At 44.1% G+C, this 13513-nt stretch overlaps 1 protein-coding gene across 4 annotated transcripts in view; it reads left to right on the top strand.

Annotated features, from left to right (window-relative positions):
• The first annotated feature begins 351 nt into the window (after positions 1-351).
• The window catches only part of LTBP1 (latent transforming growth factor beta binding protein 1), a 262829-nt gene continuing 249667 nt past the window's right edge, over positions 352-13513 (top strand). For 2 of the 4 annotated variants that reach the window (XM_089529704.1, XM_089529702.1), the window contains exons 1-2: positions 352-814; positions 6400-6470. In XM_089529704.1, the coding sequence (XP_089385830.1) occupies positions 402-814; positions 6400-6470 (484 nt within the window). In that variant the 5' untranslated portion in view covers positions 352-401. Of the gene's footprint in view, positions 815-6399; positions 6471-13513 lie in introns of those variants that run through there. The other 2 variants (XM_089529706.1, XM_089529705.1) reach the window with 1 other exon arrangement.

Below are 13513 nucleotides of genomic sequence, written 5' to 3'. Positions count from 1 at the left end.
GAGAGAGAGAGAGAGAGAGAGCCTTCTTCCTTCTTTTCCTCCTCCTCTTCTTCTTCTTTGTTGCCACTTTGAAGAAGAGAGCAAGAGGAGCCCCATCTCTGCCTGGGGAAAGACCCTCTGCCTGGCCTTGGGACCATGCTTCCCCCTCCAGCCCCACGGCGCTCTTCTTGAGCTGGTGGCCTCACGGGGAGGAAGGAAGGAAGGAAGGAAGGAAGGAAGGAAGGAAGGGACTTTTCCCTACTTTGTCTCCTTTTGGAGGAGAAAGGAAAGAAGGGAGGAAGGAAGGGAGGAAGGGAGGGAGGAAGGGGGCTGAGGTCTCGGGGGGAAAGGGCTCCCTTCCTTGCTGAGCCAGGACCCTCTCTTTCCCAGCGGGCTCCCTTTTGTTTCCTTTCGGGGAAGCCATGGCTGCCCTGCTCAGGTGGGCTCTCCTCTGGGGCGCCGGGGCTCTCCTCTTGCCCTCGGGGGAGGCTTCGGAGAAGGGCACCCTCCGGAGGGTCACCTACGTCCTGCGCCCGGAGCGAGCCGCCTGGCCCCAGCCCCAGCCCCAGCCGAGCCCCAGGACGGTCAAGGTGGGGCTCCTGGGCCCCCGACGGAGCTCCCTGGCCCTGGAGAGGACCCGGCGGACCAGCCAAGCCAGCAGCAGCAGCAGCCTCCAGCTCCGCTTGGGCCCCAGCAGCCTCCAGCCCCAGCGCAGCCTCGCCTCCTCCTCTGCCTCCAAAGGGGCCAAGGCGGCGGGGCGAGCCAAGCCCCCTCAGCGCCCCGGGAACAGCAGCACCGCCCGCCCCCAGCCCCCTCACCTCCAGCAGCTCCAGGGGTAAGAAAGGCCCCGCGCCCCTTCTGCTCTGCTTCATCCCGGACAGCCCTCGCTGCCCCCACGGCCTCCCTCCCTCCCTCCCTCGGTGCCCTGCCCTGCACTATGCCTTCCGAGGCTAGGATCCCGTCAGCCACTGGGCGGCCAGAGGCTGTCCTTAACTGCCCCCCCCCCCAATTCCCGGCTCCTGGGGACCCTGTGGCTGGGGCCTCCCTAAGACCCCCCCCCCCCCCGTCCTCCATTGCCCCTGACCTCCCTGCAGAAATCACCCGGGTTGACATCACTTGAACCGCAGTGGCTCAGTGCTGTGGAATTCTGGGAATTATAGTTTTGCACCCCCCAGCCGTCCATGGCCTTGAGAGGCAGCAGTGAAAGTGGTGCCGACCTGGATCATTTCTGCAGTGCGAGGGCGGCCCCATGACTAGCCCCCTGTTGGGTGGCCTTCCTCTCATAGAGTCATAAACTTGGAGGCAGGCTGACCAGCTGTCCTCCTTTTCCCAGACATGTCCTACATTTCACCCTTCTGTCCAGGAGGAATTCCAAAAGGTCTTGAGCAGGACGAAGAAGCAGGAATGTATATTTTTATGAGTGCTTTTAGCTTTTATTTGGTCATGTCCTCCATTTTTCTTGATTGTCCAACATTTTACGGCGCCTGGTCCTCTTTTGTGAGGAGGACATCTGGTCACCCTGAATGCAAGGCAGCCTCAGTGTCCCAGAATGCATCGCTTCCTTGCACGCCCACCTCAGGAACCACAGAGTGAGCAGGGCTCCTAACACGATCAAAGGAAAGCTCCTGTAGTTTGAATCCCTTGCTCCAGGTCCTGGGCTCTAGAGCATCAGAAAACAAACCTGCTCCTTCCTCCATGTGACACCCCTTCAACAATCTGTTCAAGGCCCCATTCCTTGGTCTTTTCAGCTGTCCATGGTATCAGGAGCCTCGTCTCCTGCCCCTCTCAAATGAGTTGATTTTCTTTTTGATCTGCTTTTGTCACTGTCCAGTTCTCACCTCTGTCCATAGTGATGGGGAATGGAAGAGTCTAACTTTGGTGCTCGGTTGTATATGCCATCTGTCAGGAATGCTTTGATTGAGATTTCCTGCATGGCAGGGGGTTGGGACTGCATGGCCCTTGCGTTCTCTTCCAACTCTATGTATATCTTTACATCAGGCTAGAGCCGCTTGCTATAATACTGCCTCATTCAAATGGGTGGGAGAACAGAGCTTGGAAAACTCCCTTTTGGACTACAGTTCCCAGAATCCCCCAGGTAGCATGGCTGGTGATAATAGTGGGTGGGAGTCACAGGATTGTAATCCAAAAACTTTTCCAAGCTCTGGGGTGGAGCGCATCAGTGATTGTAAAGGAAAGGGGGGACAGGAAGACCTGTGGTTTTCCAGGAGTAGAACTACAGCTCCCATAACTCTCCAGCATTGCTCATGGTAGCTAAGAAAGATGAGAGTTAGAACTGATCAGCATCTGGAAGGCCACATATTCCTCACCCATACTGTGATGAAATGGGAACATCTGAGACAGGATAGGGAGAAATGATGGGAAAATCCATTCCACAGCCTACCTGCAATGCTCCAATGATGCTTGCTATTATTATTATTAACCTTTATTTATAAAGTGCTGTAAATTTACACAGCGCTGTACATACAATCTTTTTAATCAGACGGTTCCCTGCCCTTAGTCTTACAATCTAAAAAGACACGACAATGGGCGAGAACTTAGAAATGGGAAGCAAAAGACCCAACCCTGCCACAGATTAAGTCTCCCTTATTTGAAATGCTTGGGACCAGAAGTGTTTTGGATTTTGGAGTTTTTTGGATTTGGGAATATTTGCATATACACAGTGAGATACCTTGGAGATGGAAACTAAGTCTAAACATGAAATTCATTTCTGTTTCATATATACTCTATAATATAGCCTGCACACAATCTTTTAAATAGTTTTGTGCATGAAACAAAGTTTGTGTACATTGAATCATCAGAAAGCAAAGATGTCACTTTCTCATTCACCCATGTGGACAATTCTGGATTTTTGAATTCTGGAGAAGGGAGACTCAGCTTGTAATCATAGAATCATAAAAGTTGGAAGGGGCCAGAAGGATCATCTAATCCAGCCCCAAACTTCATGGTAATTGTTTTCTGGCAAGCTACTTTAGTGGATTAGTGAGATCTTGATCTGTTCCACAGTTCATGCCTATCTCTGGGTAGTACGTCCCTCTGTTTGCTCTTCACTAACCCCCTTTTTGGCTTGTCATTCTGTGCATTGGATGTAATGGGGCACCTCAAAACAGGACTGAAGGAATTTTAGGCCCTCCATATATTTTGGATTACAGCTTCCACAGTCCATCACTGTTGACCATGTTGGGTGTTGTTGGCTGAAAAATCCAGAAGGCCCAAAGTTTCCTATATATGCTGTATACTGAGATCCAAAGCTTGATTTGAGCCTTTGAAATAGTGGAGGGGAGGATTTTCTTAAAGGGTAGATTCAGTTAGGTCTGAAGGTTAAGAGTAACTAAAAAGATGAAGAAGGGGATGATACTGTGTCAGGGTATTTTGAGTTAATAATAGTGCCCAGTGTCATTTTAAACGTCTGATAATGGGTGGAGTGGTGACATGTTCATTTCTTTTTTTCTCTTAAGAAGAGTGTGTTGTTAGTATTTTGTGCAGCTTGATGCAATTGCCTGCCTCCTCTTTCCACTAAAAATGCCTGGTAATTTGTGTAGAAATAGTGTGCAACAGTATACAAATATGAATCCCACCTTGAGTCTATTTGGGAGAAAGGCAGGACATACATTAAATACATTTTTAAAATGTGAACTATGTTTGCTTCCAAATGTTTTCAGTGTTTGCAGTCAAGGTCATGTTAATGTAGCTGCCCCTGGAGCAGTTCCAAAAAGCAGGGGTTTCTTTCGGAGCATATGTGATATTCTAGGAGTCGTGGCATACAACTTAAATACATTAATAAATGCAATATGGACAGCAGCACCAAAATCACAATCTAAGTCTGTCTGATCCCCTGTTGTCAATTACTCAACTAACACACAAAATATTGATGGTATCAGAAACACTGGGAGATTCAGGAAAGGACTAGGGAAGAAAATGATGCCAGCTACACCTTTTCTTTCTGGCAACTCTACACAACTGAACTGTGAGGGGCCTGGAGCAGTTGCACCAGCTGAACTGTTGATAATCCAACCCTATTCTGAGTAGTCTAAAGATGATGGATCCCTTAAAATGGTTGTCAATACAGTTTAACTTATCACTAGAAAGTATGATTCTGTGGCCTGTTACAGACTGCCAAAATAAAGCTGCTTCGGGTCTCTTTGGAGGTATGCTATTTAAATGATGCATGCATCCTAAGAATCCGGAAGCTGCACCAAAGCTGCACTCCAGTGCTTAGGAATGGAGTGTGGCTTTGGTGTGACCTCCGGACTCTTAGGACCCATGCATCATTTAAATAGCATACTTCCAAAGAGACCCGAAGCAGCTTTATTTTGGCAGTCTGTAACAGGCCTGTGTTTCTCCCAGAGGTAATAATGCTTAAATGGTAAAATAAGACATGCATGGATTAGATGGTTAAATTTTAATTGATTTATCAATCCTGTATTGATTGATTGAATCTGGCTCTTTTTGTCCATTGATGAGAGCTATAAAAGTCTTTCCTTTGTTTTTTGATTGTGGCATGGATCACATCCGGCCCATTTTAGAAGAGGTTCTTTGCTCTATGCGGGAGAGAAGGTGAGAATGCCTCTTCTAAAATGGCACCATCAAATAGGTTATGTAAGGCCTTGTGTTAAAAAAAAAACCTTTAAAGACCCATCTGCTTGCTTAACTGGAGACATTGCTTAAAATGAATCAGTTAAAAAAAAAGCTTTTAACTCCACAATACTAGACTCATTGGAACACTTGACACCCTTTCTGAAATTCATATCATTTGTCCTGGAACTTCTTATTTGGTAACTTAAGACTGATTATGGATAAAACTTTCTGTGTATTCTTAATTCTCTTTTTATTATTGTTTTCACATGTGCATAATAAGGCCTTAATTATTGCAGTCCTTTTTGCCATTTTCCTAGTGGAGGCATCCTAGTCCATTAGCTATTTAACAGTAACTCCTATTAGCCTCCTTACCTTCTCATGCCTTGACCTTGTGTTCATGTTATCATGGTTGAGATTCATGTTAATGTATTTTAAATCTCTTCCACTTTGTGAATGAGAGCCTGAGAGACATTCTAGAATAGTACTACTCAAAGAGGCTATCCCTGAGCCACTAGGTGACAATCCCTGGAGAGTTCCCGGGGTAAAAAAATCAAAGTTCGGAACCAATTGGCACAAATATAGTACCAATCCCTGCCATATTGGACAAGAAAGGTTACCGATCTCCTGTAGCAGATAGTTTAAGATGCACTATTCTAGAAGATCAATCAAGTTGCAAGTATAGTTCAAGGAGGTCATTGGGGGAACATCTGTTTGAGCAAAAGCCCAAGGGAGGAGAATGTTTACTCTGGATAAGTTCTAAGGATTTAATAGTCACTGAGCAAAGTGGCTTGTGTGACTAGAACCCTGCAAAGAAACGGACCAGGAAATGTTGGTGATTGATGCCAAAAATCGAAATAATGTCCATCATGATTTTAAGAATGTAATAGTTTAAAACTTGCAGGACCCAAGTAGAGCAATAGAGGATAGGGGATCTTGGAGACATCTCATCCACAGGTTCACCATGAGTTGGGTCTGACTCAAAGGCAGTTAACAACAACAAGAATTTAAACTCAAATATACCAACATTTTGATGCCACCCTTTGGCTCTATTCGGTGTTGGAATGTGGCCCACAATAACTTCTCTGAATATGGCCCATGCATCCTGACAGCAAAAGGGAAACCTTGAAAAGTCTCATGCTGTGGCGTCTCTCATCTTATGCAGTGATAGCTGGTCCTGATCCCCTGATAGTTTTAGTACTGCCTCTTTAGGCCTTTGTTTCCCTTTCCCCAGCAAGCTGTCTTTCTCCTGCTGTGAATAGGGAGGTTTAGCTTTAGGGCCTCATCTTTGGGAAGGTGAAGAAAATGTAAACAGTGGAGACATTTGGATGCCTGCACTCTGTCTCATGCTTATGTGGCCAAGAGGGATGTTCCTTTAGGTCACACGTAATGAAAGTGAGGTAATCATAGATAAAGAAACTTCAATCCACTCCCTGTTAGGAAGCAGAACAAGCCAAGGAAGACCTATTTTCTTCAGTTAAGAGCTTGAAGTTGGAATGCTAAAAGAACAATGAGCATCTATTCTTATTTAGAACATTTATAATTGGTCTCCCTCCCTCAGGCTTTAAACTCCCTTTCCCTTGCCAACTCATAGCATTCAGTACAGCTGGTGTCTGCTAAACCTTTCCCCCTTTAATCTGTTACAGTTTTCTCCTTCCTTTTCAGACTTTCCCACCTCACCTGTGTTTGGAGTTGAGGAACTACTCTTTTCCTAGAAATCTCAATCCCCAGTGGTGAAGGAGCGGTTGAGTGTGCTGTTGAATTGCATCTGGGTATATTAAAGTACGTTGCACCTGGTTGTTGATCCTTTCTTTACTGTTGCTGCAGGGTGAATGTCTGTGGAGGGCAGTGCTGTCACGGCTGGAGCAAAGCTCCTGGTTCTCAGAGGTGTACCAAACGTAAGTAGACACGTGCACCGCGCAGTCTTTTTCCTCAGTGATTGTTTCTATCCTTTGATTTAAAATAGTTCCAATCCTTGCATGTCCTAAAGTTATGCAGCCCACTGATGACCAGAGACACAGCCCCATGCACAGATATATAATCAAAAAGTGCTCTGTGTCAATTCTTCCTACACTCTTATTTGGAACATAGTAAGGGAATGGATTGTGATTTCATAACAACAACAACATGATAAGCCCAGATCTATTTTCAGCATGGGATATCCTTTTCTCTTCTCAAGATTTAAAAATTTGAGAAGTACTTTTGAGATTAAGGTTGCTGCTTCTTTATGAAACTTAAATGTATCCCATAATAGTTTCACAAGAGAGTGAGAATTTCGGTGATAGTAAACACTATATAAATCCCTGCCATCATTAATATCTGCAAATAGCTTCTAACTTTGAATTTCATCTTACATAGAGATGAAACTTGTTGTTGTTAATTGCCATCAAGTCGCCTTTGAGTTATGGTGACCCTATGACTGAGCGAAACCTTGTCATCAAATGTCCTGCTCAGGTCTTGCAAACTTAGACTCCCTTGACTGAATTAGTCCATCTATAATGCAGCCTTTCAGCTTATTGAGCATTATCAATTCATTTCTTGATGTGTCCAAAGTATGACTAACTCAGTTTAATTGTGTCAGCTTCTAAGGACAGCTCAGGCCTAATTTGCTTTAAGCCCCATTTATTAGTCTTTTTGGCAGTCCATGTTAGCCATAGAACTTTTCTCCAGCACCACATTTCAAATTAGTTGTTTTTCCCCCCCCTGTCAGCTTTCTTCACTGTCATAGCCAAACTTAGCCATATACTTTCATAGCCATACATAGAAACTGGAAATGCTATAGGCTGGCTGATAATGACTTCAGTATTGAATGATATGCCTTTATACTTGAGGATGTTATCTAGCTCTTTCAAGGCTGCCTTTCCAAGTCTTAATCTTTTGATTTCTTGACTGCAGTCTCCAGCCAAGGTAGAGGAAATTATTAATTACTTTAAAGTTATGTAAATCATCCACGGTTATTACTTTTATCTTCTTAACATTCAGCTATAACCCTGTCCTTGCACCATTTGTTTCTGTCATCTTTTACCATTGCATCTTGTCCGTCCTTACTGATTAAAGAGTTTTGTCTGTCATCCAATGAGGCCTGCCTGCCTGCCTGCCTGCCTGCCTGCCTTCCTTCCTTCCTTCCTTCCTTTCTTTCTTTCTTTCTTTCTTTCTTTCTTTCTTTCTTTCTTTCTGTGCTAATGTGTTTTTGCATTTTCCTCTAACAATGTCCCTGGTTTCAGTCCAGACTGCTGGTTTCTTGTCCATTAGGCTTAGTAGTTCAAATCTGTTCTTTACACAAACTTTAAATTCCATAAACATCAAGTTGTGTTTTGGCACAGTGATCATTTCAGCGTACTTCATTAACTTTACTCTCATTTTTGATAGTAGCAGTTTACGGTCTGTACCGCAATCTGTTTCTGGTCTTGGTTTTGCAGAGACAATAGAGCTTTCCCATTTTCTGCTTCCAATTATGTAGCCTGTTTGATTTTTATATTGGCCATCAGATGACATCCACATATACAGTTGTCTCTTTGGTTGCTTGAAGAATATATTTGCAAAGGCAAAGTGTGGGCCTCACAAAGTTCAGTCAGTCATTCTCCTGCTTCATTTCTTGATTCTAGGCTGAATTCTTTTACAGTTATTTCTGCTCTGTTTCTTACGTCTCCATTTGAATTCCCTATTATTGACAACGTGTCCTATTTCCATTTGTGATCAATTTCCTCTTGAATATCCATGTAGAATATTTTTATTTCTTCCTCATCTGCCTCTCTGATGGGAGCATAACCCTGGATTACAGTTATATTAATAGGTTTTCCATTGAGTCTTAAGCCTTGAGCAGACAAGCCGAAAAACTGGTGCTGTTTGTACTGAGGCTGTGGCAACCACAAATGCCCAGCCCCGATCCGAGCTGCTGCCATGGTTTTCAACCGGGCTGGCAAAAGGAGCATGTTTTTGTCTGCTGCTTTTTGGTCCAGTTCTTTTCCTTTGGAGTAGCTTCTGCTGAATTTGGGGTATATGTTGTCTAAATGCCACATCCCCAGCACAGCCTGAAGACAGCCCTTTTCGCCTGTCTGTTCTGGACCTTAGTGATGTTATTCAGACTTCACACTGTATCCTTTAACTGCTTTGGCTGCAAGTGGCATCACTATTAGGGCCATCCTTTGATTATCATTTCCAGAATAAAACACTGTAGTGATCTGATTTAAAATGTCCCATTCCTGTCCACTTTAGCTCACTCACACCCAATATGCCTATATCTATGCATTCAATTTCTCACTTTTTCTGTCCAACATAGAAATACTTTAGGACAATCAGAATGCTTCATCACTCTCCAGTAAGGCTGCCATATTCTAGCCCTTTACATCTTATGTAAATTCCTATAATTATGCCTATTATTAATTTGCATTCTGATAATGCAACTTCAACACATTAATCGTTGCACTTTTTCTACCATTGTGTTTCAACCTCAGTACCAGTACCAAGTTAAGCTCACTTTTTCCCTTCTTTTTATGCCCCTAACTGGAGTTAAGAGAGCAGCCCTGAGAGAATAAAGTGTCAGCCTTTACTCTCTTGAGGCTGTTTGGAAGTGAAGTTTCACCATGCTGCCTAGCCTTAGGTTCAAGCAACCAACACACTCACTATACAACAAGGCAGTCTCTGCTTGCCTCCTTTCCTTTCTTGCCTTATGGGCCTGTCAGGGGAAGGTGGAAAAGAAGGGAAGAATAAGCTAGCATTGCTACACTTGTGTACTAGCAACAGGAGCCTGCAGGATGGGTTGAGACTTCCACCAATGGCAATTTCTTGCACGGTTTCCTGCTTCATTGCCACTGCTGCATTTTAACTTGCCCATAGATCTGTATTGAAGGAGGATCTGGGATTTAAGGCTTCAACTGGCCCAGCCAGCCAGGACATTTTTTTAGTTCCCTCAATCCAGGATTTTCCCTGTTTTCCAGCACAAACTGCAGCCTTATTGTCCCAGCATCCACCTTTGTTTCTTGAGAAACAAAGTAACCTCCTCCATATGCAGCACAGAAAAGCAGAATGCTGCCAAAGGAGGAGACAAGCATTCTGTCTATTCTCTGGCAACTCATTTGGTTTCTAGACTGGGGTGCCTTCTTCTCTGTTTAGAACAGAGAAACAGTGGGCTATTGAATGAATGTGACAGCTGTTCACTCCTCTTCAAGCAGCCCAGTAACTCACCTTTGCAAAGGTTCTAGTTGCCTATAGTGACCAGGTGAGTATTTCAAAACAAAGCTGTATATGAAGAAGAAGCATGCACAATGTATTCAGTTTTCGTTGGCTCTGCGAGAAAGTTCTTGAAAAAAGAAATAAAATTTCAATCCATTAAATGTAGTGAAATTTTAAAAACTCAAAGTCCCATGTCCAACTTTCTAATGCCAAGATTAACAAGGAGTGGAAATGCATCTGAACTGTTGTAAACCAGTTGGAATAGCCAGGATAGAAAAAGCTGCAGCTATTGTTCATTTGCTTTGTTATCATATATGTTAAAGTAGCAATATGCAAAGGGATCTTGTAGCACTTCTGAAACTACCTGAGTGAAAGATGTAGTATATTAGCTTTTGTAGACTGCAAATCTGTGGAGGTAGACCAAGTCTACAAAAGCTAATGCTACAACTTATTTCGCTCAGTTAGTCTCAACGGTGCTACAAGATCTCTTTGCATACTGATATTCCAGACTAACATGGCTATGTTTCTGAATGCTATCTCCGTTAAAGTGGCTAGTAATTCACCTAGATTAACTGGGGAAATGCCTAAATTAATGGCCATCTAGTCCCATGTAAGGAGAGCCCATGGGACTCAAGAACAGACACAAAATACTGGTGCTAAATTAAATAAAAGTGTTCGGGGAAAATACTGGTGAAACACCCAGATTCTGTTCCCAAGAAAAACTGAGTTCTGCCACTTGTATGTTTAATTTATTCTGCTTTTGCTGGTCATGAAAGAGGATGAGAGGCTATGTAGGGCAGTGGATCTTCATTCTTGTATCATTCAAATAATTGGCTTCCTACTCTCTTCACCACCACTCTGTGGAGGAAAGCTTTTGCTTTTCAGGCGTGTCTTACTAGCTGTAAGTGCTAGTAGCATTGATTTTTGTTTTACAGAAAAGAAGTGTCATAAGGTAATTCTGCACCCTGGCTAACCATTGTATTTTTGTGGTGTTGTCATGCTGTCATAAAAACAGATATCAAGTGCCATGTACACTGATGGAGCTATATAAATAAATAGATTATGGTGATGATATGCAGACCTATACAAAGGAAGAATATGTGGCAGGTAGGGAAGTGTTGGTTGGCTCTATCCCACTTGGATGCTAGCACAGGATGCTCTTTTAGTTTGTGCCTGCAGTTGAAGCAGCACTTGAGGGTCTGGTCTCCAGATGTCCCACACAGACCTTGACTTTGCACAGCCTGAAGTAAATGTTTCTGTTTGTTTCAACATTAACATATGGAAACAAATCCAATAAATTTTGGGATAAAGTGTCTTGACTCCTGGTATGTGTAAGGAAGTAGAAATACATAAAATACTTTTACTGAGGACAAATTGTCATCTAGTGAATTCCATTTGAGCCCAGACAACGTATAAGCCATCCTTAGTGTGTAACAAACAGTCATTTTATGGGTCTGAGCATCTGTTCTCAATGCTTATGTTATTACAGCAATATATTTGCATTTTGATGTGCATTCCTTAAGATCCAAGCTGATATTAATATTGGATGGTTCACTCTGTAGGGAAGGAGCCAGTGGCTCAGTCTGTATCCTTTCCGTCATAAGGGACTGGTATGGTGTGAGGCAATGTTCCTTCTTTTCCTAAAGCTGCAAACTTCCAAAAATATATTGGTATCATGCAGACATTATGCACTGGGCTCTTGGTATCCACTGGGACTACCCCCTCCATACCAAAAATCCGTTGCTGCTCATGTCTCATTGTATATAGTGGCATAGCAAAATGGTGTTCTGGATATAAAATGGCAAAAATAAAAGTTTGGTTTTTGGAATTTATTTTAAAAAATGTCATGTTGTTGATGATTAAATCCATGGATCTGTTGATACAGAGGGCCAGCTGTAATGCTTCTGCGTCCCTCCTCTCATATTTTGCTGATGAGAGATTTTCTGGATGAAATCAAATTGCTAGTCCCAACTGGAGAGGGCATTTGAATCACTGAAATTTATGGAAATATTGACTTACCGTGTTTCCATTGATTCAGGAAATCTATTCTAGGCTGCATCCTCACTGCAGAAATAATGCAGTTTGACACCACTTGAACTACCATGGATCAATGCTATGGAATTCTGGGAACTGTAGTTTTGTGAAACATTTAGCCTTCTCTATCAGAGACCTCTGGAGCAACAATTGCATTTAGAATATAATCTTTATTGGTTAGCATGTAACTTTTCTACTGTTACTATTAATGGTTAACTACTGAAAACTGGTGAGGACAGTATCCTAAAGAAGGGTGCAGAGCTGGCTTTGGATGTAGCTGTCCTTTGAAATTTGATAATAGTAAAGTCTGCAAGGAAGATTGCTTGTTGGAAGGGAGATTCAGATTCTCAAAGGCGGGATACAGACGGGCAAAAAGGGGTGTATTCATGACGTCATGAAGGTAGAGCCTTCAGACGGGCCTTACCTGAATGCCGCCATGAACACGCCCCCCGCACGCCCCAAGCGGGAAGAAGCGGCATTAAAAAGGTGCTGCTTTTCTCCGCTTCTTTTCCGTTTGATGCGCAGCTGCGCAGCTCCGTCTGTAAGCTGCTGCACCGGTACACCAGAATTGCTACGCCGCTAATTTAAGTTGCCCATTTAAAGGCTCCGTGTCTGCTGCGTCGCATAATGAGTCGGGGTCCTGGAACATGCGCAGTTTGCAGTCAGGCTTTAATTGCAGCGTCAGCTGCCATGCAGGTGTGGAAGCTGCAGCACAGCTGCAGCGCATTTTAAGACTCGTAACCCTAACCCTAACCCTAACCCTAACCCTAGAGCAACATGTACGCATGCGCTGCTTGGAAAGTTTGGACTTTAAAGTGAGCCCCTACACACATTCCTGTTCCATTTTCACCTAACAATAAAAAACGCTAAAACTGTAAATATTTACATATATACAAGGGAGGTGATGGGGGATGGCAGGGGGACAGCGGTGGCAGCGGAGACAGCTGTAGCTGTGCATTGCAGATTCAGCAGGAGCGTGGGGACCAAAGGAGAGGAGGCATCCATGATGCTGGTGACACTGGCAAAGTGCAAGCGGACAAGGATGCCAACACCAGCTGATCACCAGCTGGCAGGAGACCACCATTGCTCTTGGGCAGAGCGGGGGAAAAAGTTTTAAAGGGGCTTGGGCACTTTAAATGTGCCCATAGGCTTTCTGCCGCCGCTGCTTAGCGCTGCAGCTGCGCAGCTGCGCATCCGCCAGCCGGCAAAAGAAAAAAAAAGCCCCGTTTTTGGCCGCCCGTGAGGAAGCTGCCTCTCTCTTTGCAGCGTCCTCCGAGGCGGCGGTTTGGAAACTCCAGGTCTGAAACGGCCACAGGTGAGGCGTCTTCACTGCCCCCCATGTGGAAGCCCCATCTTCTGAGCCACGCCCCCGGGGTGGGCGGTCTGGAGGCTCCGTATTCAGCAGAATACACCTCCAAGACGTCTTCCCCTGCCCGTCTGTATCCCGCCAAAGTATGTTATATAGATTAGAGTTTTGAGAAGTTATCTTTTAGACTACACCTCCATCCCCATCCAGTACTGTCAGTAGCCATGCTGGTTTGGGATAGTGGGAGTCGTACTCCAAACAAGTAACACTTAGCCCTCTTTGATATCTTCTCTGTCACATGTAGACTCAGCATATAGAAAGAAGAGGGGAACTATGTCTGCTGGATTGATGGGACATGTGATAATGTGTGAATGAGAAGGTATGAACAGAGTTCTTTTTATACCAGATCATGGTGTCATTTCCCACATA

This window comes from Sceloporus occidentalis, unplaced genomic scaffold (genome assembly GCF_023333645.1).
Source record: "Sceloporus occidentalis isolate IW3139 unplaced genomic scaffold, rSceOcc1.0.p SCAF_6, whole genome shotgun sequence".
Taxonomy (NCBI): Eukaryota; Metazoa; Chordata; class Lepidosauria; order Squamata; family Phrynosomatidae; genus Sceloporus; species Sceloporus occidentalis.
Note: the sequence above shows the minus strand (reverse complement) of the source record. Positions and strands in the feature narration are given on the sequence as shown.